Genomic DNA, 26039 nt, shown 5'->3' with positions numbered 1-26039 from the left:
CATGGATTAATTATACAAGGGAGGACACAAGCTTAAGTTCTCGTTGGCAGACACAGAATTCAATAATTCTCTCTCCACAGACACTTCTCTGTTTCACACTATTGAACCATAAAATGTGATTCAGTTTTACACAGACGGATGGTCATGAATTGCTGATATAACCTTGAATGTGTCAGAAGTACAGAAAAATGTTCCACACTATTATGTTTTTTTGTCAGTTGCTTCAGTCCATAAAGGACAAGGTTGGACCATCAATCACAATTACTTTGGACAATGGTCCTATTTTCTACAAACTACAGAAATTCGATCTTTAAATGTTTGTCACGCTATAATGGGTACATGGGGTTAGATTTAACAAGTGATGATGAAGTAAGTGTATTTTCTTATACAGTAGCAGTGTTTCCGATGTGGCATTCAAGCTTCAGATTGAATAAGGTTTTTGCGATTTTGCAGGCATTGGTCAAGTGTGTGCATGTTTATAAACCACTGTCTAATTTCCTAATCCTCAGAAAACATCAACATAAATACTATGCACAATGGTTGACTCTATTAAACTGTACTGTTCTCACCAAGTGACCTTGCATATTAGTCACAATAGTCACTATCATAGCAAGTTTGGCATATACAGTATAAATATATAAATATCAAATATCAAAAGCCATCATGCAAGTAAAAGTCAAACAAAGCTTATGTAAACTACTACTGTAAGCAAACATCCTCTGACAAATCGAACCTGTAACTTTCGATACCAAGAGCCAAATGACAGAATAAATCCATTTAAATCCAGAATTGAGTTTGTATTTAAAGAGTTTGTATCTCAAGTGTATATTTAAAGTTAGTTGGTTTGTTTTCACTACGGATGTTTTTTTTGTTTTTAGGTTTTCTTCAGCTCAGCTCGTATCTAAAGTTACGTACGCGGTGCATTTGACAAGACAGAGCTGTCTGCGGTACTGAACCTGGAAAACTACAGTGGTCAAAGCTGACATTATTTGCGTTAATCACCAACTTCACACAGATCATTAAAAAAATAATTAAATAGTCTTACAGATCACGTACGCACACACACAGTACACATATCATCGAATAAATAATACACATAGTAACTCGTTATTTGAATGTTATTGTTAAATCAGCAGTGCTGTGTTTCATTTTGGACAAAAATATTATTATTTTTGGTTTTCTTCATTGCATGCAAAGCTACCAGAATCTGTGAGCTAGTTTTTTAATGTTTGTATAGCAGCCTGTTGTGATGGGAATATTATAACTTAAGTCACAATATTGTATTAGTTTTAGGTATTACTCCTATAGCCATCTGAAGTGTACATCCTGCAGTCCCTTCAAGCATAATGGGCCCAATGGGTGGTAGCCTGTAGCATGGGGGGAAACAAACAGTGTCCGAGGAAGTCACTCTCTGATTAAAGCTCACCTTCCAGGGATGAGGGGACATCAGGTGGTCCCACCTAACATGGTTGACCTCTCAGTCAGGAGGTTATCTACCTTCAGTGCGACAAACCATGTTAGAAGAGCGAACCCCCATATACGAGGTGTGACAAGAATATCTCCTCGACCTCTAGTCAGGAAGCCTTTTTTTGTCAGACACCTACAGACTGCCACGCATGATGTTTGTTTCTGTGAGACCTCTTTTGCAAAAGAGAAATCTATCCAAAGAGCAAAAACAGTCTTTGAGTTTCAAGCGGGAATTGCAAGCTGTTACTGGTCGCTCGATCTGTTAGAATTAAGCTTTAAGCACATTCACAGTGCTGGGGATTTGTGGCGACCACTGACTTAAAGAGACAGTCAGAGAATCAAAGCTTTACGCTTCACTTCGCAGGCACAGCAATACCAAGGTACGCTGTCAGTTTTTGCCGTTCCTCGATTGCGAGGAGATGCGGTCGTTTTTACAAAATCTGTAGGCACTCAGCAACCGGAGTTGTAGCTCCCACTGGCATTAGATTTCCTGAGACCGGGTGTCAGAAAAATGGAGGTCAGAAAATCCACAGGGTGCCTTAAGTGCATGAAAACCAAACACACCTCAGAGCCTCTGAACATCTTACCATCATTGAGCCATATATATTCTTTTGTCAAAGACACCTGGAGGAAGCTATTAAGAGGAAAAAACAGAAAACTGGAATGACAGTAAAACCAAAACACATCCCTACTTGGCTTGTAGCTAAATTCCAAAATCTCACTTCCGACATTGATTCATTTTCCACTGCTCATCCTCACGAGGGCGGGGTACACTCTGGACTGGTCGCAGTCCAGACAAACAACCATTCACACTCACATTCATACCTATGGACAATTTGGAGTCTCCAATTAACCTAGCATGATTTTGGAATGTGGGAGGAAACCGGACTACCAGGAAAAAAAACCCACAAGGAAAACATGCAAACTCCTGATAGAGAGATGGTTTGGGTCTCCTAGCTGTGAGATCTGTGCGCTAACCACACAACCGCCGTGCAACCCTACAAGAATTCAATGAAACGGTAATACAAAAATGGGGTCCTTATTATGCATAATAAGGTTTTTTTTTCGTGATTGTGTTTCAAGTGTGCATGCAACCAGGACTTTTAGATGCTAATTTCAGAAAATTTCTCCTAGCCTGTGTGCTAACCACTTGACCGCCGTGCAGCCCACTGCTGATATTTAACACATAATTTTAAAACTACTAGCATTACCATAGCAGTCATTATGGTAAAAAATTCATTTTCTACCGCTTTTTCCTCATGAGGGTCGGGGGGTAATGGAGCCTATCCCAGCTGTCTTCGGGCGAGAGGCAGGGTACACCCTGGAGTGGTGGCCAGCCAATCACAGGGCACATATAGACAAAAAACCATTCACACTCACATTCACTAGAACTACCAAGGCAGTCATTTTTATTGTTGATATTTTATTCTAACATTCTTTTACCATTCTTACCATAGGGTGGCACGGCAGTCTAGTGGTTAGCACGCAGAGAGCTAGGAGACCAGGGTTCAATTCCACCCTCGGCCATCTCTGTGTGGAGTTTGCATGTTCGCTAATTAACCTAGCATGTTTTTAGAGGAAGCCAGAGTAACAATGCTGTCTTCGGGCGAGAGGCGGGCTACACCCTGGACTGGTCGCCAGCCAATCACAGGGCACATATAGACAAACAACCATTCACACTCACATTCATACCTATGGACAATTTGGAGTCGCTAATTAACCTAGCATGTTTTTGGAATGTGGGATGCAAACTCCACACAGAGTTTGGCCAAGGGTGGAATTGAACCCTGGTTTCCTAGCTGTGAGGTCTGCGCGCTAACCACTCATCCACCGTGCCACCCTACGGTAAAAGAATTTTAGAATAAAATATCAACAATGAAAATGACTGCCTTGGTAGTTCTAGTGTTCAGATATTAAAACATTCAGAGCCTTGTCCCGAATATCAAATTGCCCCAGCGAGGCAAACCCAAACTATTCATCTGTTAAAAGGAAGTGTCTTTGTTGAGCTAAAGACATTTGAAACAAGGTCTGCAAAAAAAATCTTGACACCATTTGCTTCCGCATGCACCATGTTGTGTCAGCTCATTCGAGCAAGTATGTGGAATATCAAAATGATGACGTAAATTATGGCAATGGTTCAATTTATTTTGAACATTCATACAAGTTACATTGGAATACATCACTAAGTAGAATTCATGGTTCCACATGTCCAATAAAAAGGAGTAAGGAATAAGCACAGCTTATTTAATCACACCCCCCATTTTCACATCAATTACACTTCCTGGGGTTCCAAGGTTGTCATTGCCGTGGGTGGTAGCGGGGATAAGCTCCCACTATCTATAATACGCCCCCACATGGCTCGCGTCTAGCCTCTGACAACTAAGTCCAGCTCCTGGCCTGTTCGTGTGGCTTAAGGTTCTAAGCCCAGCGGAACTGCTTATACTGACAGGAGAAGGATTGAGGGCGGGTATCTGGCGCCTTAAAAGCAGTTGCTTCGGGCAGGTGGGGCTCATTAGCCCGGGAGGGCAGCCCACTTAGGGGAAGGGAACCCTGATTCTAAACCCCACCGCTGTCTTGCGGGATACCTGATCACAGGCAAGGAGTAAACTCAGAGTAAAAAAAAAAAAATCTGAGTGCTTATATAAGTAGAGTCAAACCGTACTAGCAGGTTATGTTTCTTAAAAAATGGATTACGCCGCCGATTGAAACCTCACTTGGCGACTGACATATTTTCTAAGCAGTGAAACAAGACCAGCCAAGATTAATATACACATGTCATATCTAATTATGCTAATATTGAAGAATGATGAGCCCTGTCTTGCTCTGTCCTCCACTCCTGGATCACCACTCCATCACTTCCACTTCCTGTTGATGAATAAATGGGAGCTGGGACATAACTTGGTGGATATAAACACTTCACATAAACAGGAAGTGAGTTATATAATAATATATAAAATAATAATATAATATATAATAATATAATATATATATATATATATATATATAATATATATATATAATATATAATAATATATATAATATAAGAATATTATGGAATCAATACTGGTAAGAAGACCAGAATTTATTTACAAGATAGTTCAATCATGTAAAATTGGAATGTGATTTTGTTGATATAGTCTAGTTCAGGGGTTTTCCAATATGTATATATTAATTGTCGTAGGGGGTACAAAAATCAATTGGCGCCTGAACCTCAAAATTAGGAGTGCGCCTGAACGCCTCAAAGTGTGAGGAAATCATAGCCATTCTGACTGGACAAAAAAAGTGAAACTAAAATTCAAATTAAAAGGTATTCAAAAGTCCAGGGTGTACCCCGCCTCTCGCCCGAAGACAGCTGGGATAGGCTCCAGCACCCCCCACGACCCTCGTGAGGAAAAAGCGGTAGAAAATGAATGAATGAAAGGTATTCAAAAGGGAAAGATCAACATCAGCATGGAGTGGAATAAAACATATGTAGGATTATTACTATTATTTATAGTAATATAAATATAAGTAATATATATAATAATATAAAAAATATTACCTGACTGCTGTGCCCCGCCCCGCTTTTACTCATGTTTTAACTGTGTATTAACCAATGAATGTTGTATTTTGGTGTGTCTTCTATTCTGTTTACTTGCTTTATTCAACTTCATTCTTCTGTAAAGTGTCTTTGAGTATTTTGAAAAGCGCTATACAAATAAATAGATAATAATAATAATAATAATAATACATTTTATCAGTGCTCATGTCAAACTTTATCCTATTTTCACCATGCAAAATACACATTTTTCACCCGGAATTACTACAAAATGAATAAACCATTGAATTATGTTCAGTATTTCAAGTTAATTAACATAAGGTTTATGTTTTTTAAGCGTGCAGGAGTCGCAGGTACATGGCTACAAGGGCTACGTGACTGTAAGAAGTTTGGGAACCACTGGTTTCGTTCTCAATTCACTACTCACTCGGTTTTGACGCCTTGCATCTTGATTCCAGGGATATAATCAAGTATAGTTTGATATTGTTATATGATATATTTCTATCATTTTCCATTTTAGATCACGAAAGGATTGGTAAAGATTCCTCCTATGAACAAGAAGGAAAAGTCCAGTTTGTGATCGACGCGGTTTACGCCATGGCTCACGCTCTTCACAACATGCACAAAGACCTCTGCCCTGGGAAAGTTGGCCTCTGCTCCAGGATGGAGACCATCAATGGCACACTGCTGCTCAAATACATTCGAAATGTCAACTTCTCAGGTGTGTATGATAAACCATGCATATACAGTAGGGTGCATCAAAAAACACAATTATTGAATTTTGATATGGCTGGGTACTAACAGGGTTCCAATATATGTAGAAACAACACATACAAAATATTTTTCCAATACGTGATTATTTAGGGGTGCCACCATACATTAAATGTGTTACCATTGCCCCTTGTGTTTACAGTAAAATACAAATAAAATAAAAAAATAATAAAGTGTTTAAACTTTATATGTATGTCAAATATCCATCACAGCTACATAAAATTCAGGGTAAGACCATGTGAACATGTCCCATTTACCGCCATTCATTTTGTCAATAGGACAAATGAATGGAGAATCTTGAAAGTTGTATATAATATAATATATTTACTTTGATAACCCTATAGAAAATGATGCTGTATAGAAGTTCATTGTACTCAACATTTCCAGGTTTTTGGCAATTAGACTAGAAATTGCACATTTTCCGAAATTTTACAAAAGTTTATGTGTGAGGTGGCATACCCTAAATCTCAATGGATTTCCTCAAAACTTTGCAAAAGACATTTTTATGTTCATTAGAAAAAAAAAATGAAATGCCAGCCAAATTGATATTATGAAATTAAAATTTCCCATTCAAATTTGATGCACCCTAATATACAGTGTACTGAAGCACTAGAATTGGCGTATTTTCGGTATCCACATCATGCCCAAGCATGTGAGTGTGTGCTGGTCTTTAATTATCAGGCTGCTGCAAAGAAATGACTGTGAGCAAGTACAAGAAGGTGGGACCCGTAGGAGGCTTGACAATTAACAGCAAGAAGAGTGTGTTTTCTTATCTTGTCACCATTGAACAGCCGACAGGGTCCTTAGAGTGCATTCTCTGCTGGATTATAATTATACACAATGAGAAGAAGCAGCAGGAAAAAACAAGCACCGGCGTTTTTTTTTTTTTTTCTTTTTTTGCAAAGAGTCTAGTAAATTCATACAAATATTCTATGAACTTTTCTAATGAGAAGTTTAGCTGGATAATGCAATTGTTTTCCCTTTTCTTTATTTGTAAATAGGATGTTTAGCAACATTAGGATGTAGTATGGGGTGGCACGGTGGTCAAGTGGTTAGCGCGCAGACCTCACAGCTAGGAGACCAGGGTTCAATTCCACCCTTGGCCATCTCTGTGTGGAGTTTGCATGTTCTCCCCGTGCATGCGTGGGTTTTCTCTGGTTTCCTCCCACATTCCAAAAACATGCTAGGTTAATTGGCAACTCCAAATTGTCCATAGGTATGAATGTGAGTGTGAATGGTTGTTTGTCTATATGTGCCCTGTGATTGGCTGGCGACCAATCCAGCACCCCTCACGACCCTCATGAGGAAAAAGCGGTAGAAAATGAATGAATGTTTAGCAACGTGCGGCACAGTGGTCTAGTGGATAGCGTGCAGACCTCACGGTTAGGAGACCAGGGTTCAATTCCACCCTCGGCCATCTCTGTGTGGAGTTTGCATGTTCTCCCCGTGCATGCGTGGGTTTTTTCCGGGTACTCCGGTTTCCTCCCACATTCCAAAAACATGCTAGGTTAATTAGCGACTCCAAATTGTCCATAGGTATGAATGTGAGTGTGAATGGTTGTTTGTCTATATGTGCCCTGTGATTGGCTGGCGACCAGTCCAGGGTGTACCCCGCCTCTCGCCCGAAGACAGCTGGGATAGGCTCCAGCACCCCTGCGACCCTTGTAAGATAAAAAGCGGTAGAAAATAAATGAATAAATGTTTAGCAACATTAGAATGTTTTTTTGTTGTTCTGGAAAATCAAAATTCCCTGCCATTTTAAAAATTCTCTCCCCAAAAACTGTGGTTTGCAGTTGTACAATATCACGAGTACACAGAACATACTGAACAAAATTAAGTTGAACAGCTGTTGGTTTTTAATAATGCAGGCAACCTTTTATTTTGGCTAATAAAGGTTAACACGACAGTCGTAAGGTCTTCATTCATGATGGATGTTGAAAGCAAACTCACGGGGGCCTCATCTTCAAAGTCATCACATTGTTTACCTGTGCCTGAACCGGCTTATTACTATGTAAGCAGGTCACTCCTTATTTGTATAAAACATACAAATATGACATATAAATACATAGTCTGCAGTAAAATACTTCCTTTGCAATATATGGTAGCTCATTTCTCCCAACACTGAAACAAAGCTGAACTACTACTCTTTAACATATTCTGATTATGGGAATAAACATGTTTCATGTTATTTTTGATCTTGTTACTGGAAGTCTTGGCAGTGAATCATACCCTTCAGGTATGATTTTTTAAAAAATCAATGGTGCATATTACTGGAATACTGCATCCTGCTTTGCTTTTCCATTAGCCTCAAGCAAGAGGGAATTTAAATGCTCTGTAGGAAAACAAGACAGGAACACCTACATGATCCCGGAGAATTCTGGGAATTCTCCCTAGGCAAAGGACATAGGAAACCAAGCAACCGACAAAGATTATGTTCATATATGTATTTATGCTCAATGTGAAGATTGTAAATCTTACATGATCCATGATATGTGGGGTTATTAGTGAGGTGCTAAGAGGCATTAATGGCAATATATATTTCACCTCTCTTTGAGAAGTTTTCCTACCGTTAATATAACACTGACCTAACTGCATGTGGAATGTTTTGGGGGGGTTGTTTAGCAATGTATCATTCTAAAGAGTGCCTTCATGGACATTATTATCAGTGGCATCATTAGGCCTATTTTTTTTTAAATGTTCTTCAGCCCTCCTAATTAATGTGATATTTTTTATTGATTTTTTAAATTTTTTTACAAAAAAAATCTCTGGCAAATTTCATATAATAGGGTAAGAAAAGGACTTAAAATAAATATTCATATTACCGGTCATTAATTTATAATCAAATCTGTCCATTTCCCTTTATTTCATGGTGTAAGGTAGAGAACCCCTTCACTGCGTCATTACCCAGTCCAGTCCACTTGGCCATGTAAAGTATTGCCATGAAAAAAAAGACATGTAGATGATCTCGGCTCACGTCACGTCACATTAATATCCTGTCCATCTCCAGGGGGCTAACCCCCCCACCCCCCGTCCTCAGAACCTAGTGATGCCCCTGCTATTAATACTGATTCCTGTATCATACCAGTCCATTTAATTACATTTAAATCGATACAAACATGTGCTACAACTGCATCATTGCGGTATATTGGTGCAGAGCTGCAGCAGAGTTTTACCCGAAAGTGGCCCCAGATTATTAGACATGCTGTCTTATTAGTATTTGCTGCCTGTGCATAAACACACACAAACATGAAATGTGAAACTAATCAATTATATTAGGTGTGCATGTAGGTGTATAGCTCCAAATTACACTTTTTTACCACCACAATATAAAAAAAATTATTTGTACAATAATATGTCCATATTGTATGTGTTAAACCAAGGGTCTCAAACATGCGGCCCGCGGGCCAAATGTGGCACGCAGGACACTAGTTTGAGGCCCCCGCCTTGATATGAAAATTTAATGTTAGTGCGGCCCGCGCAAGTTTGATATGGATGCTGTATGTTATCATGTACCCAGAAAAAATTATTACGTTTGATTAATGTTCATGTTAAAGGTTAAATAACTGTTAATAGTTATCCTCACTATCCGTGTGGAAGTGGTAAGTTTTTGGCTATTTAAGTTTAAAGGAAATAACTTGAAGGCTACCGTTTAGGTCGCTAGCTCTCTAGTTTGCGAGTTAGCATGTGTCTCAAGACGCTGCAGTTGCGCAATATGTTGTAAATAAAAAAAGTATAAATGTGACTATAGTCGTGTTTTGTCATGTCTACAGGACTCTAATAATGCTTTGTTCATTTTAATCTGAAAAAAATAATTTGTCTACCCACCAACGATATGCGATTTCTTAAGTTTTTATTATTTGCCGTTTTTTTTTAATTATTATTATTATATTTATTTATTACTGATTGATTGATTTTCTTTATTCTTGATTTGTTTATTTATTTTTCATCTTATTTTGTTTGGAAAACCTGATGCAGCCCAGCCTTGCCCACACCCTAGCTCCAGTGGCCCCCAGGTAAATTGACTTTGAGACCCCTGTGTTAAACTGAATGAGATGTCATTCGGTCCGAAAAGGAGGAAGCTAGCTTGACAATTAGCGGTCATGAGTAAGCAGGAAGAGGGCACCGAGGTCCCTATAACGTCTTTTATTTGCTCACTTGCTTACCTGTCAGAAACTTTATGTGGGTCTCTGTGACACGACTGCATCTCTATAGGTAACTAGTGTGTGTGTGTGAGTGACAGGAAGAAAACCTCTGAAGAGTTGGTGTGAAAGATACTTCTAATTGGTCTTTTCAAAGAGAAACAGGCTGATCACTGAATCTGTGAATGTTCCCTCACTTCCTTAATTCCGTGATTCTGGTGAACGGTTCAAAAGGTTGGTTTGAGAAGACACAGAAACAGGAAGAGGAAAGATGGTACCTCAATAGAGACCTCAAAGTGGTAATTAAAATCAGTGCTGTCGTTTGTCTGCACTCTGAGGACGACCTTGAGGATAACAAGCGATGGGGCAATGAGCAGAATGAAGGCGTGTGAAATGATATGAGGACATGAACAGACAGCTGTGTGAACCCTCCTCGAATAACCAGGCCAGCCTTGCTGTCAACATCTATTTGCTCCTAACATTGAGCTTTGCAGGCTAATTTCATCTCAGGTCATCACAACAGCAAAAGATTTTTGGCATCACTTTTGGGAGTCAGAATTACCAAACAGTACACACTTGAAGAATAACACAATTACTCTTTGTTTTTCATTTCATTTGCAGGAATTGCTGGCACTCCGGTGGTCTTCAACGTAAACGGAGACGCTCCTGGTCGTTATGAAATCTACCAATACCAGATGACAAATAACACCACAGAGTACAAAATCATTGGCCACTGGACCGACCAGCTGCACTTAGATGTAAGAACCTCTGAAATACAACATGCTGGAAGCCTTTACTTCATATTCTTGCTCCTATAACATCACTGTCAGAAAGACCAAATGTTCTAATCCAGGGGTCTCAAACACGCGGCCCACGGGCCAAATGTGGCCCGCAGGATACTAGTTTGCGGCCCCCGCCTTGATATGAAAGTTTAATGTTAGTGCGGCCCGCGCAAGTTTGATATGGATGCTGTATGGTATCATGTACCCAGAAAAAATTATTACGTTTGATTAATGTTCATGTTAAAGGTTAAATAATAATAATAATAGTTATCCTCCCTATCCGTGTGGAAGTGGTAAGTTTTTGGCTATTTAAGTTTAAAGGAAATAACTTGAAGGCTACCGTTTAGGTCGCTAGCTCTCTAGTTTGCGAGTTAGCATGTGTCTCAAGACCCTGCAGTTGCGCAATATGTTGTAAATAAAAAGAGTATAAATGTGACTATAGTCGTGTTTTGTCATGTCTGCAGGGCTCTAATAATGTTTTGTTCATTTTAATCTGAAAAAAAATAATTTTTCTACCCACCAACTATATGTGGTTTCTTAAGTTTTTATTATTTGCCGTTTTATTATTATTATTATATTTATTTATTTATTACTGATTGATCGATTTTCTTTATTCTTGATTTATTTTTCATCTTATTTTGTGTAGAAAAATAAAAAGTAAGATATTTGAGAACAGTGGAATGTTTTATCAGAGCTTTTCTTGTAGAAAAAATAATTTTTTTGTTTTTAATAAATGCGTTTTTTTTTTTTTTTTTTTTTTTTAAAACCTGATGCGGCTCAGTCTCACCCAGACCCTAGCTCCAGTGGCCCCCAAGTAAATTGAGTTTGAGACCCCTGTTCTAATCCATCTTCTACGTAGCAGAAAGAACATTTCATGGCCACTTTGATTCCGTTTGTCCAGACAAGAAATTGTAAAAAAACATAATGGAAATAACACCATCGTGTTTGATGTAAACCTGAGTTGAAATGTTTTTATTGGCTTTATGGTATGCCTGAGGCACCACGAAACGGATGCCAGGAAAAATTATGATTATATCTCGGTTTTTTTTTTCAATCCTTATACAGCTCACAGTTAATACAAACCGATTATTGAGACACTTAGTCATTTTTTTCCGTTCATCTTTTATGAGCAGTATCAAATATTGAGATGAAAGTTGGCTTTTGCTGTGTGTGGTTGGCATTGCAGTTCAGAAACTTCAAAAAAAAAGCACCTCAGGTTATGACTGAGTGTGCTTAGTAGTACCTTTGCAACATTTTCTTTAATGTAGTATACGGGCAAATGAAGCTTCGAACATGGATAACATTTTGATGTTAACATCAAACCACCGCAGGAATTACAGATGAGCCGTTATGGATAATGCATTTTTGATGGATACGAGTATGAAACAGTACATTTTGTCATTATCTGTAAATGCTCATTATGTATTCACGCTACAGATACAATTCAGATACATTCAGATACAAGACAACAAGACAGTGGGCACCATCGTGCATCAGTCACAGACGTTGTTTTGTTTTTCTATCTGCTCGCTTAGTGGTGATATAAAGTCAGTTGGAAAACCGCTTGTGTTACTGAACGCGGTGTTTTTCAGAAAAATACAGTCGACAAGGCTGATTATTTTCCTTTTTACTTTTTGCCATGTTTGCACGAATCCCCAACTTCACACAGCTATAAAGTCACACAGAATAAAGTCTCAAGGATCACTTACACTCACAATAAACAATACATATAGCGACTTCTGATCAACCCATGTCAATAGCATATTTTAAATTATGTACAGATTTAAGCCCTGCCCATTTCTGGTTAAACCACACCCACTTCTAGTGTATGCCCCACCCACTTATAGAGTATTCTACAAATACAAATAATTTAGATGGGTGAACAGATACAGATAGGAGTGTACTCGCTCATCCCTAACAGGAATATTAATTTTTATGTTTATGCATCATTTATACACACAGCCTGTGGTGTTTTTTTGTTCCTGCGGCACATAGTCTAGATAAAGTATTACATTTGTAGACATCAAGGTCCTGGTTTTCTGTTGTCTACAGCATTGCCTGGCAGAAATCTCCCAGGAAAATCATGAATACCAGATGAACATCCAAATTGAAAATTACCAAAAATTATATTACTTTACTATGCCTTTATTTGCCCAATTTAAATATTCATTTTACTTTTTTTTTATTTTCTCTACAACTAATACCAAAAGCAAGCAGTGTTGCAGTAAAATTGTTAGGTCAGCGCAACCAAAGATTGGCCGTCCCTCGTTAAAGTCAAGCATAGCCTGCAACCTTTCACAGAATAAAGGGTACGGCCTGTAAATAACAAGTAAGACTGAAAGAACATAGCTATGTGGTACTACATCGCAAGCCAGGAGAATTCTTTTTCTTCATGAAATAGTAATTTTCATTGTATTTCATTATTATTGAGTGCAGGAAATGTATTCCACAAAATCGACTTGACTGATTTCCATTAAACCTTGTAGCGGGCATGGGCCTTGGCTTAGGTCGACATGGTCTAATACTAACAGCAAAATATAATATTAACAGTACGGGTGTCATGAGACGATGCATGAGAATGGGTCCAAAAGACCAGGTGAGATTTGTCGGAAAAATCATGTCAGAAAAAAGCACTGAGTGATTGTGAGGTCCGAGGTCTGATTATTTCGAGGAAGCATTTTTGTGATGCAAATTGAACGCATATTGTTTTAAGAAACCAAACGTTAGCGAGGTTTCTCATCACCAAAATCCGACCAGACCTCGGCTCAAAAAAAATGGTGGCCATAATACCATTATTAATGGAGCAAGACACGTACTTAACCCTTCATTTTTCAATACATCACCACTAACATACCCGAATTTCACTACTACTATCTTGGAGTATTAGTAACTACCACAGGCGACTGCCAGTGCTTGTAAAGTTGACACTCAGCCGACTGCAACAAGCGCAAAATAAAACGGCTTGGTGATTAAGAATGCAGACAAGTGCAAACATGGCTTATTTTGATCTGACAAATCTTAAGTAACTTTTATCAAAAATAGAATTACTACGGCTGTTAACTTCCGATGGAAAAAAACAGCCACACGCTGACATTGAGAACACCGGGGTAGATTGGATTGCAAGGTTTACGTAAAGCATGTACTTAATGTGCCAATGACAGTGCCGTGTGCTCTGCCACTTCCATGTAGCCGTATTTTAGTAGCAATGCCATAGCTTATTTGGCTTCTTGCTGCCCTGTTCTCGTGAAAAATGTTTTTCTCAAAGTCTCATCATGTTTTTAACTTGCAGATCTTGTGACACCCCTAAATAATACCCATAAACAAACAGCGTAACAAATATATTAGTCATATAGTCTTATCTACACTGTAGCATTCGGCAATATACATTTTAAAGTTAGTTCTCCATCCATTCGTTTGTTACACTGTTTCATGAGGTGGAACTTTTTTTACACCCTAGACCTGGACTGGACTGGACATGCAGTCAAACAGCAGATTATTAGGATTTAAACTAAATGTACTGCATTGTTTCACAAATCCACAAACCGTCATCTGCAGAATTTGCACCCGGGTTTAGTGAACCAATTTCGCTCTTAACTCCAAGCACCTGGCAGCTGCTTCTAATTAGCAAAAGTAAACACCCCCATTTTACAATTAGAGCATAAGACTGGACAGGATGTTGAGAGATGAGTGATGATTTCAATGCACAGCAGGAAGTCCTTGGTTTTTGGGTGACTGTAGCTACCCTGTATTTCAGGATATTGTGGATAGATTTCCAGGTATTCCAAATAACGATTTTTTAAAAATTGAATTGAACAAAGGGCTCAAAGCATTACAATATTTAGAATTGATTTGCTTGAAGACTTTTATTAATAGCGGTGGACACAGAATGCAGAAAAAGTGTCTTTTTTTTGGTGGGATTAATCTCCATTATCCGCTGTGGAACAAATACTGATAAATCCAAATGTAGTTTCCGTTGAGTAGTTTCTTAATCCTAGAGATTGACAATAACAATAATAACGGAATAATGGTGACAAATAAAAGAAAAGAAAGAGAAGTGTGTGGTAAGATTAAAGATTAAAGATTAAGATTATAAACACACCTTTTTAATCAAGCTTTTAACTAATTTAAATTTTTCTTACGTTTTTATCTTTTTGGTCCTATTTTATGCTCTTCATCTTTAGCTTTTAACTGGGGGCTGTGTCGGGTCTGCTGAGGGGGTGCCATCCTTGGGTCCCTTCGACCCGGCCGGCTGGGGGTTCCTCCATTTGATGTGGGGATCCGCCCGTCTGTTGGAGTCGGGGGGGGCCCGGGTGCCCAAATCCCCAAATGTGGCGTTTCCTTGATCCTCAGTGCCATGCCACCCATGGGGGGTGGGTGGGTGTGTGTGTGTCTAGTATGGAGGGTGGGGCTTTCTTTGTAATTGTTTTTCTTTTTAATTATGGTAATTGTTTTTAATTCTGTAAAGCACTTAGTGTTGCATGAAAAGTGCTCTACAAATAAAGTTGATTTGATTTGATATTAAGGGGTCATTTGTATTCATTTGTTTGTGTTATGGCCCCCCCCCCCAGACAGAGGAGATGCAGTGGCCAGGTGGGAGTCAAGAAGTCCCCTCCTCCATATGCAGCCAACCTTGCCGAGCTGGTCAGCGAAAGAAGACGGTGAAAGGAATTCCGTGTTGTTGGCACTGCGAGAATTGCGACGGCTACCAGTATCAGGCGGACACTTACACCTGCAAGATGTGTCGCTTTGACCTGCGGCCCAACGAGAACCACACCGGCTGCGTTCCCATTCCCATTGTTAAACTGGAGTGGAGCTCCCCGTGGGCTGTCATCCCCGTTCTCATTGCTGTCCTGGGCATCATGGCGACACTGTTTGTTGTTGTCACCTTTGTGCGCTACAATGACACACCTATTGTTAAGGCCTCAGGGCGAGAACTGAGCTACGTGCTTCTGACCGGTATCTTCTTATGCTATGCTACGACATTTCTTATGATCTCCGCCCCTGATGTTTTTATATGCTCGCTGCGGAGGATCTTCCTGGGCTTGGGTATGAGTATCAGTTATGCAGCACTGCTCACAAAGACCAATCGCATCTACAGGATTTTTGAACAAGGCAAAATGTCAGTCAGTGCCCCTCGATTCATCTCCCCGGCCTCACAGTTGGTCATCACGTTCAGCTTGATTTCCATTCAACTTCTCGGAGTGTGTATCTGGTTCGGCGTTGACCCGTCGCAAGCCATTATCGATTACGAGGACCAACGTACGGCTAATCCTGACATGGCCCGCGGAGTTCTGAAGTGCGACATATCAGATCTTTCCCTCATCTGTCTGTTGGGTTACAGCATGCTCCTGATGGTCACGTGCACGGTTTACGCCATCAAAACCAGAGGGGTGCCAGAGACTTTTAATGAGGCCAAACCAATCGGTTTCACCATGTACACCACTTGCATCGTATGGCTTGCCTTCATCCCCATCTTCTTTGGGACGTCGCAGTCTGCAGAAAAGGTAAATTTGAAGTCTAAGTACCCACAAGACTCACAAAAAGTCACATTTGTGCCGATGGTGCTTTACTTATAAACTACACAATGGCAGCATTAATTTTACTTGTGTGGGTAGGATTCCCTGTGTGCCTTTTTGTAAAAAAAAAAATAGCCACTTGAATGTCAGCCTTGAGTTGTGCTTCTGCTCATCATGATGAGTTGATGGACCCAGGCTTTTGCTGCGGGGATTACAAGGCCCTTGTGAGGATAATTCCTTCACCTCAATACCTCAGGTTTGCTTGTATTTATTTGTGTGTTTCATTCAAGTAGGAAATAAGAAAGCAAGCAACCTTTATTGAACTATATTCTCTAGGTTATTAATATAAACTCAACATTTTTTATATCAGAGAAACACAAAGTGGGTCATTTTATGCAAATCAACAGTATAATTGCCTCATCATCGAGCCTCAATACTTATTTAAATATTTGTACTTGGAGAGTGAGTAGAATTCTCCAGACGCTAGTATTGCTATCGTTTTAGAATATTAACATAGTTTGTGGAAAAGAAATGTGTAGTACAATAGAACCTTGGTTTGTGTACGCCCCGGTGAGCATATATCAGAAATTTATGTAAACATTTTATGTTGCACAGCATCACCGTGTTATTAATACACTTTGTGAGTCCAATTGTGTTCATAATTTATGCATTTTAGCACAAAACTAAAAAAAAACATTTTTGGGGTGTCCAGAACTGAATAATTGGATTTACATTATTTCTTATGGGAAAAAAATATTAAATTTGTCTGGTTTGAGTCGGACCTTCTATATCTAATTAATGATGATAACCAAGGTTCCATTGTAGCGATGGAGAGTCCTTTAATACTCTCACCTGGAAAATAAACAAAATCAAGTCATAAAAGGAATAAAAGGAAGAATAACAGACAAAATTATAGAAACAAAGTACTCTGGCTGAGGAGGGCGAGACAGCTGCCCGTGACCGTGACCGTGGTTGTGGCCGTGGTTGTGGCCCTAGCAGTTGGTAGGAGAACCATGGCTTTGGAGAGTAAAGAACCAGCAACTCCCAGCTGCCTCCAACCAGCCTAAGTTGCCGGGCGGTCTGATTGGGATCAGGTGTGTCCAGCTGTCCTGCCTCCAGCCGAGAGAGAGAGACAGAGAGAAAGAGAAAGAGAAAGAGAGAGAGCACCACAAAGCACAACAGGTGATCGTCACCCAGTATTATTATACATTATTATTATTATACACAGTATTATTATAAATTGAAGTGAACAGAGAATATCAGTTTTTGCATTTAAGTGTGAATTTCAAAGATGGTTTTGATTTGACCAGCTCAAAAAAAAAGTAAGTTCCCTGAAATCCAGACAGTTTGAATGAAAATAAAAGAAAGCAATTCCATCTTGAAGAAGGATAATTGCTCAGCTTCAGTCAGTGGGATTGCTAGGGAAAAAGTGAGTTTGAACCCCCCCCACCCCCACACACCGTCACTGTGACTCTCTGGTCTGCATTATGTTGTGACTTTACCCCAGGCAATGTTGTCATGAGATTACAACGCTGCCATTCCATCACTGAGGAATGTTGATGCAACACAATGACTCATCACTAGCAGCGTCCGCCAGTGTTTTACCTGGCAGACATAATCACTCACATTTTTTTGTTTCAACAAATATTTACCATCCTCAGTATTATCTACAATGACGCTGCTCTGCTGCTAAACCAAATATTACAAATTGCTTAGTATAATGCAGGACATTGAAACCACAACATTAAACATATTGTTAAAGTAATACCAATAAGACAAGTCAGATTACTCTCTGCCCTAAAAACAATGGCCTCCCTGTTTGACAGAATAGGATAATATATATTTTCTGTAGCTTTAGTATAAACACCACTATGATTAGTAATCATTTCTCAGTGTGATATGAGAGCATAGATGCAGTCTGCCATAACACTGTATTGTACTATATCATTTGTAGCTGTGGACATGCTAGACTCATGTTCTCACTTGTGCATGGGTTTTTTTTCCTGGTACTCCGGTTTCCTCCCACATTCCAAATTGTCCATAGGTATGAATGTGAGTGTGAATGGTTGTTTGTCTATATGTGCCCTGTGATTGGCTGGCGACCAGTCCAGGGTGTACCCCGCCTCTCGCCTGAAGAAAGCTGGGATAGGCTCCAGCACCCCCCGCAAAGATGGATGGATGGATGGATGGATGGGGGGTTGGGTGGGTGGATGGGTGGATGGATGGATGGGTGGAGGGTTGGGTGGGTGGGTGGGTGGGTGGATGGATGGATGGGTGGAGGGCTGGGTGGGTGGATGGATGGATGGGTGGAGGGTTGGGTGGGTGGGTGAATGGATGGATGGATGGGTGGGGGGTTGGGTGGGTGGGTGGATGGATGGATGGATGGGTGGAGGGTTGGGTGCGTGGTTTGGGTGGATGGATGGGTGGATGGATGGATGGATGGGTGGGGGGTTGGGTGGGTGGATGGATGGATGGATGGATGGATAGATGGAAGGATGGGTGGAGGGTTGGGTGGGTGGGTGGATGGATGGATGGATGGATGGATGGATGGATGGGTGGGTGGGTGGATGGATGGATGCATGGATGGATGGATGGATGGATGGATGGGTGGGTGGGTGGGTGGATGGATGCATGGATGGATGGGTGGATGGATGGATGGGTGGAGGGTTGGGTGGGTGGTTTGGGTGGATGGATGGGTGGATGGATGGATGGATGGATGGATGGGTGGGGGATTGGGTGGGTGGATGGATGGATGGATGGATGGGTGGATGGGTGGGTGGATGGGTAGGGTTGGGTGGGTGGATGGATGGGTAGGGTTGTGGATGGATGGATGGATGGATGGATGGATGGATGGATGGACATGCTAGATGTACAGCCATGGAAGCTAATCCCATGCCAAACGACTCAAAAATGTATTTCCACCTACAACCTCTGGTCTTTTGTCTGCATATCAAACATTTTAAGAGCCAAATAAAGCCAAAGACTCTGTAAAGTGACAGTCTTTGGTATTACTAATCAAGTATTGACAGATAGATAAATAGATGTGGTTTATCAATGAAAAGAAAATACAGTTTACCTACAACATTTTTAAAAAAAAACTCTCTACTGATTTTGTATTTCCTTTGCAGATTAGACATAGGCTGAGACCATCAGAAATACTAAAAAAAAAACTTTAAGGCAATTGTAAGATGTTTTTCTTTGCTCCATTTTTGTCGCCTGCAGCTATGTATTGGCCTCCCAGCTGTGAGCTGCAGCTGTCACTGGCCTCGGCGAACAAACAGTCGCCACGCTGTGGTCTAAACCCTCAAGGCAAAAATACATAAAAAGCTCACACTGACCCCATCATGGCCCCTTCTATTTGTTGTACTCGTGTATCTGAAAAACAGCTTAAAGTCTACAATCCAGGATGATTGATGATTATTTATTTCTGGAGTCATGACCAGACACCTGAATGGAGAGGAAGTGTTCTGTAGATGCGCCACCGTATGCTTCAATAATAACGGTCTGTCTCCTCCCTCCTGCAGATGTACATCCAGACCACAACCTTGACTATCTCTGTCAGCCTGAGCGCATCCGTCTCTTTGGGAATGCTTTACATGCCCAAGGTCTACGTGGTTCTCTTTCATCCGGAGCAGAACGTACCCAAGCGCAAGCGCAGCCTGAAGGCTGTGGTTACTGCTGCCACCATGTCCAGCAAGTTTAACCCAAAAGGGGGTCTGCGGCCCAATGGGGAGGCCAAGTCAGAACTCTGTGAAAGTCTGGAAACGCAAGGTTGGTTTTACTAATCCAGATTAAGTAAATGAGTTATGGCAGCCTTATATGACAGGTGTTATTATTGAAATGCTTTACTGTTTGGTGCAAATAATTAATGCCTGTTATCTTTTCTTTCTGAAATTTGGGAAGTTTGGGAAAGAGGAAATAAACAATAAGCATGAAGCAGTTATTGAAGAAATATATGTTGTAGTTAAATGCAAGGCCATCACTATTTTGGCACAGTAAAACTACCACGTCCCATTTATTGCACAAAATAAATCAATAAGTCTGTTACAAAGAGTGGCAGTATATGGTGGCAGGTCAAATAGTGAGTGTGGCGGTATGGTGCAGCAGCTCGCATGAGTATGGTAATGGTAATTGTAATGGTAATGGTTTTCTTTCATTTGAACATGCATCGGATTACAATTGAATGCATCACATAATCAGTTCACAGTTCCACATGTCCAAAAGGAGTAGGAAGAAGCAAAGCTTATTAAATCCTACCCCTCCATCTGGTACTTTTACAATCAGTAACTGTTACATTTGTTCACTTCCTGCTTTCCTAATATAGTTTAAGGGTTTTTTTGTTGTTTTTTTTATTTTTTGTCAAGTATGAGGTGATATGACATATGACAATGCCATAATGGGTACCATAGTAAGTGTCAATATAGTGATATATATAGCACATCATGACTGGTTCAAGACTCTTCATCCTTGTATTTAGCAAACATCAACTGCTTGTATTGTTTCTTGAATTGGCTCATCGTTGTGCATTGTTTGAGGTCCTTACTCAATCCATTCCATAGTTTGATTCCACATACTGAAATGCTATGGCTTTTTATCGTACTTCTAGCATATAAGTGTTTCAAATTTAGTTTTCCCTGAAATCGTATTGGATGACATTTTTAGGTAATTGGTTATTTTTAGCCTTTTGCATTATTTTAGCTGTTTGAAGATGAACTATATCAGCAAGTTGAAGTATTTGTGATTTTAGAAATAAGGTGTTAGTATGTTCTCTGTAGGCGGCATTATGAATTATCCTTACTGGCCTTTTTTGCAGTACATTTCGCGAGTGAAGATTGCTTTTATCGTTATTACCCCATATTTCCACACAATAAGTAAGATATGGTAGAACCAGTACGAAGAAGCTAAGCGTAGGCCAGCCTTTTGAAACAGTTGGCGATGGCGTATTTTCTGACACGCTATAAACCTTGCAATCCTACCTCTATTCAATGTTCCTTCAATGCACTCCGACTAAAAAGCCTTGCGCCCACACTTACATTGCAACTTCTGAATGCAATTGTTCCAGCTCTTCTCACAAAGCAGTGTGCACATACCGAACTGAGAAGCTAACAGCTGCTCTTTATGTCTATGTCAGACTGTGTGGAAGGAGGGGAGACTTGTGAGGGACTCAGGTAACCCGGAAGACTTTTGTCACTTATTACCACTTTTTTGCTGATGTTAACTAACACTACTATGCACACAATGACGACCTCACCTTTGATTAGTATTCGTGTGCGGTGAATCCAAATGATCATCCAGAACAGTAAAAGTTTGTTGATGTGTGAACATGAAACCAAGTGAGAGTTGTGTGTTTTTTGTAATTGTGTTTTCTTGATAAAAGAATGGTATTGTAGTAATGGGACACCATTAACAATAAAAACAGTGAACTTTAAAAGCATTAAAAATGTGTTTTTGGATGAAATGGCGATAAATACACTGTAAGCATGATATGGCATCCCTGGCCAAATGCTGGAGGTCAGCTGCTTTCTGATTGGATGCATGCTGTCTGGCAACTGCGTGACCTGGGTGGTCCCGTGATTACCACCACCAAGCATGCTCACTGACGGCATTTTGACTTTGACACACTTTTGACTTGATTTGTTACTCACAGGACACATGTGATTGCATGAAACATTAAAAGCATGCGAAGGGAGGAGTCCGACTTTCAAGCATTGATGGACTTTTATAATGTCGAGCGGGATCACATGCACTTGTATTAGCAGCTAATACACTTCATTTCACACACTGTGCATTGTAAAGTCATTGTTGGATGCTGTGAACCCAAAATGAAAGGGTAGTTTAATCATAGCCTAAATACATGTTTTCTCACTGAGGGAATCCCAAAGGGATTAATAAAGAATTCTGTCTGTCTGTCAGTGGTGTAAAAAAAAAAGTATTTGCCTCCTTCCTGATGTCCCATGTGAATGTTTCAGGTCATCAAAATTTGAATAATTGTCAACGACAACACAGCTACTCCAAAAAAATACAGTTTTGAAAATTGAACTTTTTACTCTTATTTAAATTACACTTTTTATGCTTTTATTATTTATTTTATATTTATTATATTATTTATTATATTTAATAAATTTATTTATTATATTTTTATATATTTTTATATTTTTTAATTTTTTAATTTTTTAATTTTTTAATTTTTTAATTTTTTGATTTTTTAATTTTTTTTTACATTTTTTATATTTTTATATTTATTATTTATATATTATATATTTATTTTTATTTTTTTATTATTAAGGGAGAGAAAACAAATCCAAATCTACTTGTCCATGTGGGAACCCCACATTTTTTTATTAATTGAGTTGATTGTCATTCGGAAAAATGTTAAAAAAGCCATTTCTAAAGCTTTGGGACTCCAGCAAACTACAGTGAGAGCCATTATCCACAAATTGTGAAGACATATAACAATGGTGCACCTTCCCAGAAGTGGCCACCCACCCAAATTACCCCAAGAGTGCATCAACAACTCATCCAAGAGGTAAAAGGTCACAAAAGACCCCACAACAATAAAGAAATGCAGGCCTCACTTGCCTCCGTTAAGGCCAGTGTTCAAGAGTGCAAGACTCATGATACCCAAGAATACTTTGTGGTCTCTCAAAACAAAAGTTGAACTTTTTGGAAGGTGTGTGTCCCATTACATCTGGTGTAAAAGTAACGACACATTTCAGAAAAAGAACATCATACAAACCATAAAATATGGTGGTGGTAGTGGTGGGACTGTTGCTTTGGGACCCAGAAGACATGCTGTGATAAATGGAAACAAAAAAAATCCTAAAGGAGAATGTTTGAATGTTTGTCTGTGACCTTCTTCTGCAGCAGAACAATAATCCAAAACATAACAACATAAAAGTCCAGTTCTGAATGGCCGGAGAAGAACAAAATGTCGACTTTGGAGTAGTCTAGTAAAAGTCCTGACCTGAATCCTATTGAAATGCTGTTGCATGAGTAGTGTGAGAAGGCGGTTTATGCTGGAAAACCCTCGAATGTGGCTGAATTACAACAATTCTGCAAAGATGAGTGAGCCAAAATTCCTTCACAGACTGACTGCAAGTTATCACTAATATCGGTATTGACTAATATTTGATGAGCTGAAACCTTTAAGTGTGACAGACATGCAAAAAATAAGAAATCAGGAAGGAGGCAAACACTTTTTCACACCACTCTATATGCGGTGCAATGGTGAGGAAAACGCTTTCCTGTGCATTTTAATTGTTTACACCTGCACTCGTTGGATGAAGTCATAAATAGAGCAGATATCCATTCGGAGATTTCTGTTTTTCACGCCAATTTGTGTCTCACAGTTTTCTTCTTCTCATTTCAGCGTTGGCCTCCAAGCAGACATATATAAGCTATAGCAACCATGCCATTTAAGGAGTTCAGCGTCAGGCTGCCTAAGGAGACATCGCCTCATTCTGGGGAATAATATTGAAGGAAGATTCCGGATGAGCTGCTGCAGGAGTGTGCAAAGACAGGATTAGAAGGATGTCTTTTTTTTAATAATCAAAGGCCTCATTTATCAGAAATTAGTAGAATGCAAGAAGACTGGACCATTCATTTCCCCCCTTCCATATTTTCTGATATGCTCTTAAATGTTGGGCTGTGATGTGTTCAAATGCAGGTTGGGTGAAGCAAGTGAAGCTAACTATATTTTCATTTATAGCCCACATTGCAGTCCTCTCCTGGGGGGGGGGGGGGGGGGTATTTTTTGATTTTGCAGTTGAAATGAAAAATGTCATTGTTAGTGAAGTTGTCAATTGCAGTACTCTTTTAACTGTACATGCCTTACAAGAGTCCATTGAGTATTGCAGTATAAATTATCCATATCTGAATCTGACATACATTGTTTGTTTTTTTTGTTTTTTTTTTATCTTTTTCCAATGACGTTCCAGATTTATGTCTATGACATCATCATTTTTGGCAAACCAAGTGTACAGTCCCAGAGCATGCTTGTGGGAGCATCACATGTACCGTGCTGTGTTGTCAATGGAATGCAACATTCGTCATGGTTGTCATTTACAGTGGGGACCATGAGCAACTCTCTCTGATGTGTAAACACAACAAGACAACCGACTAAAACCTAGTTGGTATGTTTACAACAATCAGAGGAATTAGAGCCTTACTTAAACATCCAGATTTTAATAATTATTTATAATACTTATTTATCATGCAACCATTGGGACTAATGTCAGTCAGTGTTAACTTTAATTTCAATTGTCGCAAAGTGACTATTGAGCTATGTTTTCAGTTACAGTTTGTTTTTGTAGTTCTTAAAAGGAAAACTGCATTTTTTTTCCCTATGTGAGAGAGGAATACACGTCTTTCCCTTTTCTGTGCGTTCTTGTTAGCCGGCTCGTGCCATCAAGTTTTTCACAAAGAATGGACGTGGAGGTGGCTATCTAGAACATACAGAAACGAGTGTTCTTCTCTCACATTGGGATTATGTTCCTTTCCTTTAAAGAACGGTATTATGGAATTCCAGATATAACTGCTGTTATAAAAATTAATTTAGGCTACCTTTGGATAAAAAGATTTTTAATTAAAAAATTAGCATTTTGCAGCTTGATAAATAACGGCCACTACTTTAAATTTGTGCTCTAACCATTTGATGTCTATGGACCATTCATGGTGTTGTTAGATTGTATTCTGTTCAAACACCAGGAAGAGCTCAGTGTACAAAATCTTAAGTGTGCAAACTCCATTTCTGTCTTGAGTCTCTAGAGTTTTCCTTTGGTATTCCTCTTAAAAAAGAGCAACTCTGGAATTTGTCACAATAAATCTTAACCTCAGCGATGCAGAATATGTATGTTGCATGTCAAAAAAAAAAAATGTAAGTCGTGAACAATTTGATATTCAGGTGTGCTGTTCAGGAGGGAAAGTTCAACAGAGAATTATAAATAACCAAATGTTTTGGTTTAATCAAGAATTCTCACAGATCTCAGCTCGAATAAGGTTTAAAGTTGTTTTTTTTTTGTTAATTATTTGGACAAAGTATTGTTTGTGGGAAATGTGTTTGTGAATATGGATATACTTAACTGCTTTTTGTCACAATCTCACTTTTATTTTTTCTAAAACACTGTTACAAAAATAGAATATGTAAGTGCTGATTGAAAATAAGTGGTAAGTAAATGTATGTTATCAAAACGGTTTGATTCTGTTTGCTTTATGTACGAAATTATTTAAAAAGAAACGAAAAAGAATAAAATACAGTGCCTGGATATTTATGAATTATCTATAGAAAAGAATACAGATGTGTAGAGCATGTTCATTTTTATACAAGTTGTTTCTAATAAAAAGACACTTTTTCCAATGAAGTGTTGTTTCTTCATCCCATGACGGTTAGACTTGTCCTAGCTATCCCTGATCAAATTCCGAGTTTGATGTCTTTTTTTTTTGTCAGTCAGTAAATCGAGAGCTAAGACCAGGGGTCTCAAACTCAATTTACTTGGGGGCCACTGGAGCTAGGGTCTGGGTGAGACTGGGCCGCATCAGGTTTTCCAAAAAAAAAAAAAAACGCATTTATTAAAAACAGAAAAATGAATAAACTTTGCTTTGGTTTCGATTTTCGAAACGCTCTGATAAAACATTCCACTGTTGTCAAATATCTTAGTTTTTATTTTTCTACACAAAATAAGATGAAAAATAAATAAACAAATCAAGAATAAAGAAAATCAATCAATCAATAATAAATAAATATAATAATAATAATAAAACGGCAAATAATAAAAACTTAAGAAACCACATATAGTTGGTGGGTAGACTATTTTTTTCAGATTAAAAT

The 26039-nt window shown here is 39.1% G+C and overlaps 1 protein-coding gene across 2 annotated transcripts in view; it reads left to right on the top strand.

The window, feature by feature from the left end:
- Window positions 1-25546, top strand: part of LOC131104050 (metabotropic glutamate receptor 4) — a 154318-nt gene extending 128772 nt beyond the window's left edge. Inside the window, exons 7-12 of one of the 2 annotated variants that reach the window (XM_078796711.1) lie at window positions 5526-5726; window positions 10537-10673; window positions 15266-16201; window positions 19738-19984; window positions 21345-21381; window positions 23583-25546. In XM_078796711.1, coding sequence (XP_078652837.1) covers window positions 5526-5726; window positions 10537-10673; window positions 15266-16201; window positions 19738-19984; window positions 21345-21381; window positions 23583-23616 — 1592 coding nt within the window. In that variant the 3' untranslated portion in view covers window positions 23617-25546. The remainder of the gene's footprint in view (window positions 1-5525; window positions 5727-10536; window positions 10674-15265; window positions 16202-19737; window positions 19985-21344; window positions 21382-23582) is intronic. The other variant, XM_058050773.2, reaches the window with a different exon arrangement.
- Window positions 25547-26039: the final 493 nt, after the last annotated feature.

Source organism: Doryrhamphus excisus, linkage group LG15 (assembly GCF_037039965.1).
Source record: "Doryrhamphus excisus strain RoL-2023G ecotype Guam linkage group LG15, RoL_Dexc_Guam_v1.1, whole genome shotgun sequence".
In the NCBI taxonomy this organism is placed as follows: domain Eukaryota; kingdom Metazoa; phylum Chordata; class Actinopteri; order Syngnathiformes; family Syngnathidae; genus Doryrhamphus; species Doryrhamphus excisus.
This window is presented reverse-complemented; position numbering and strand designations above follow the sequence as displayed.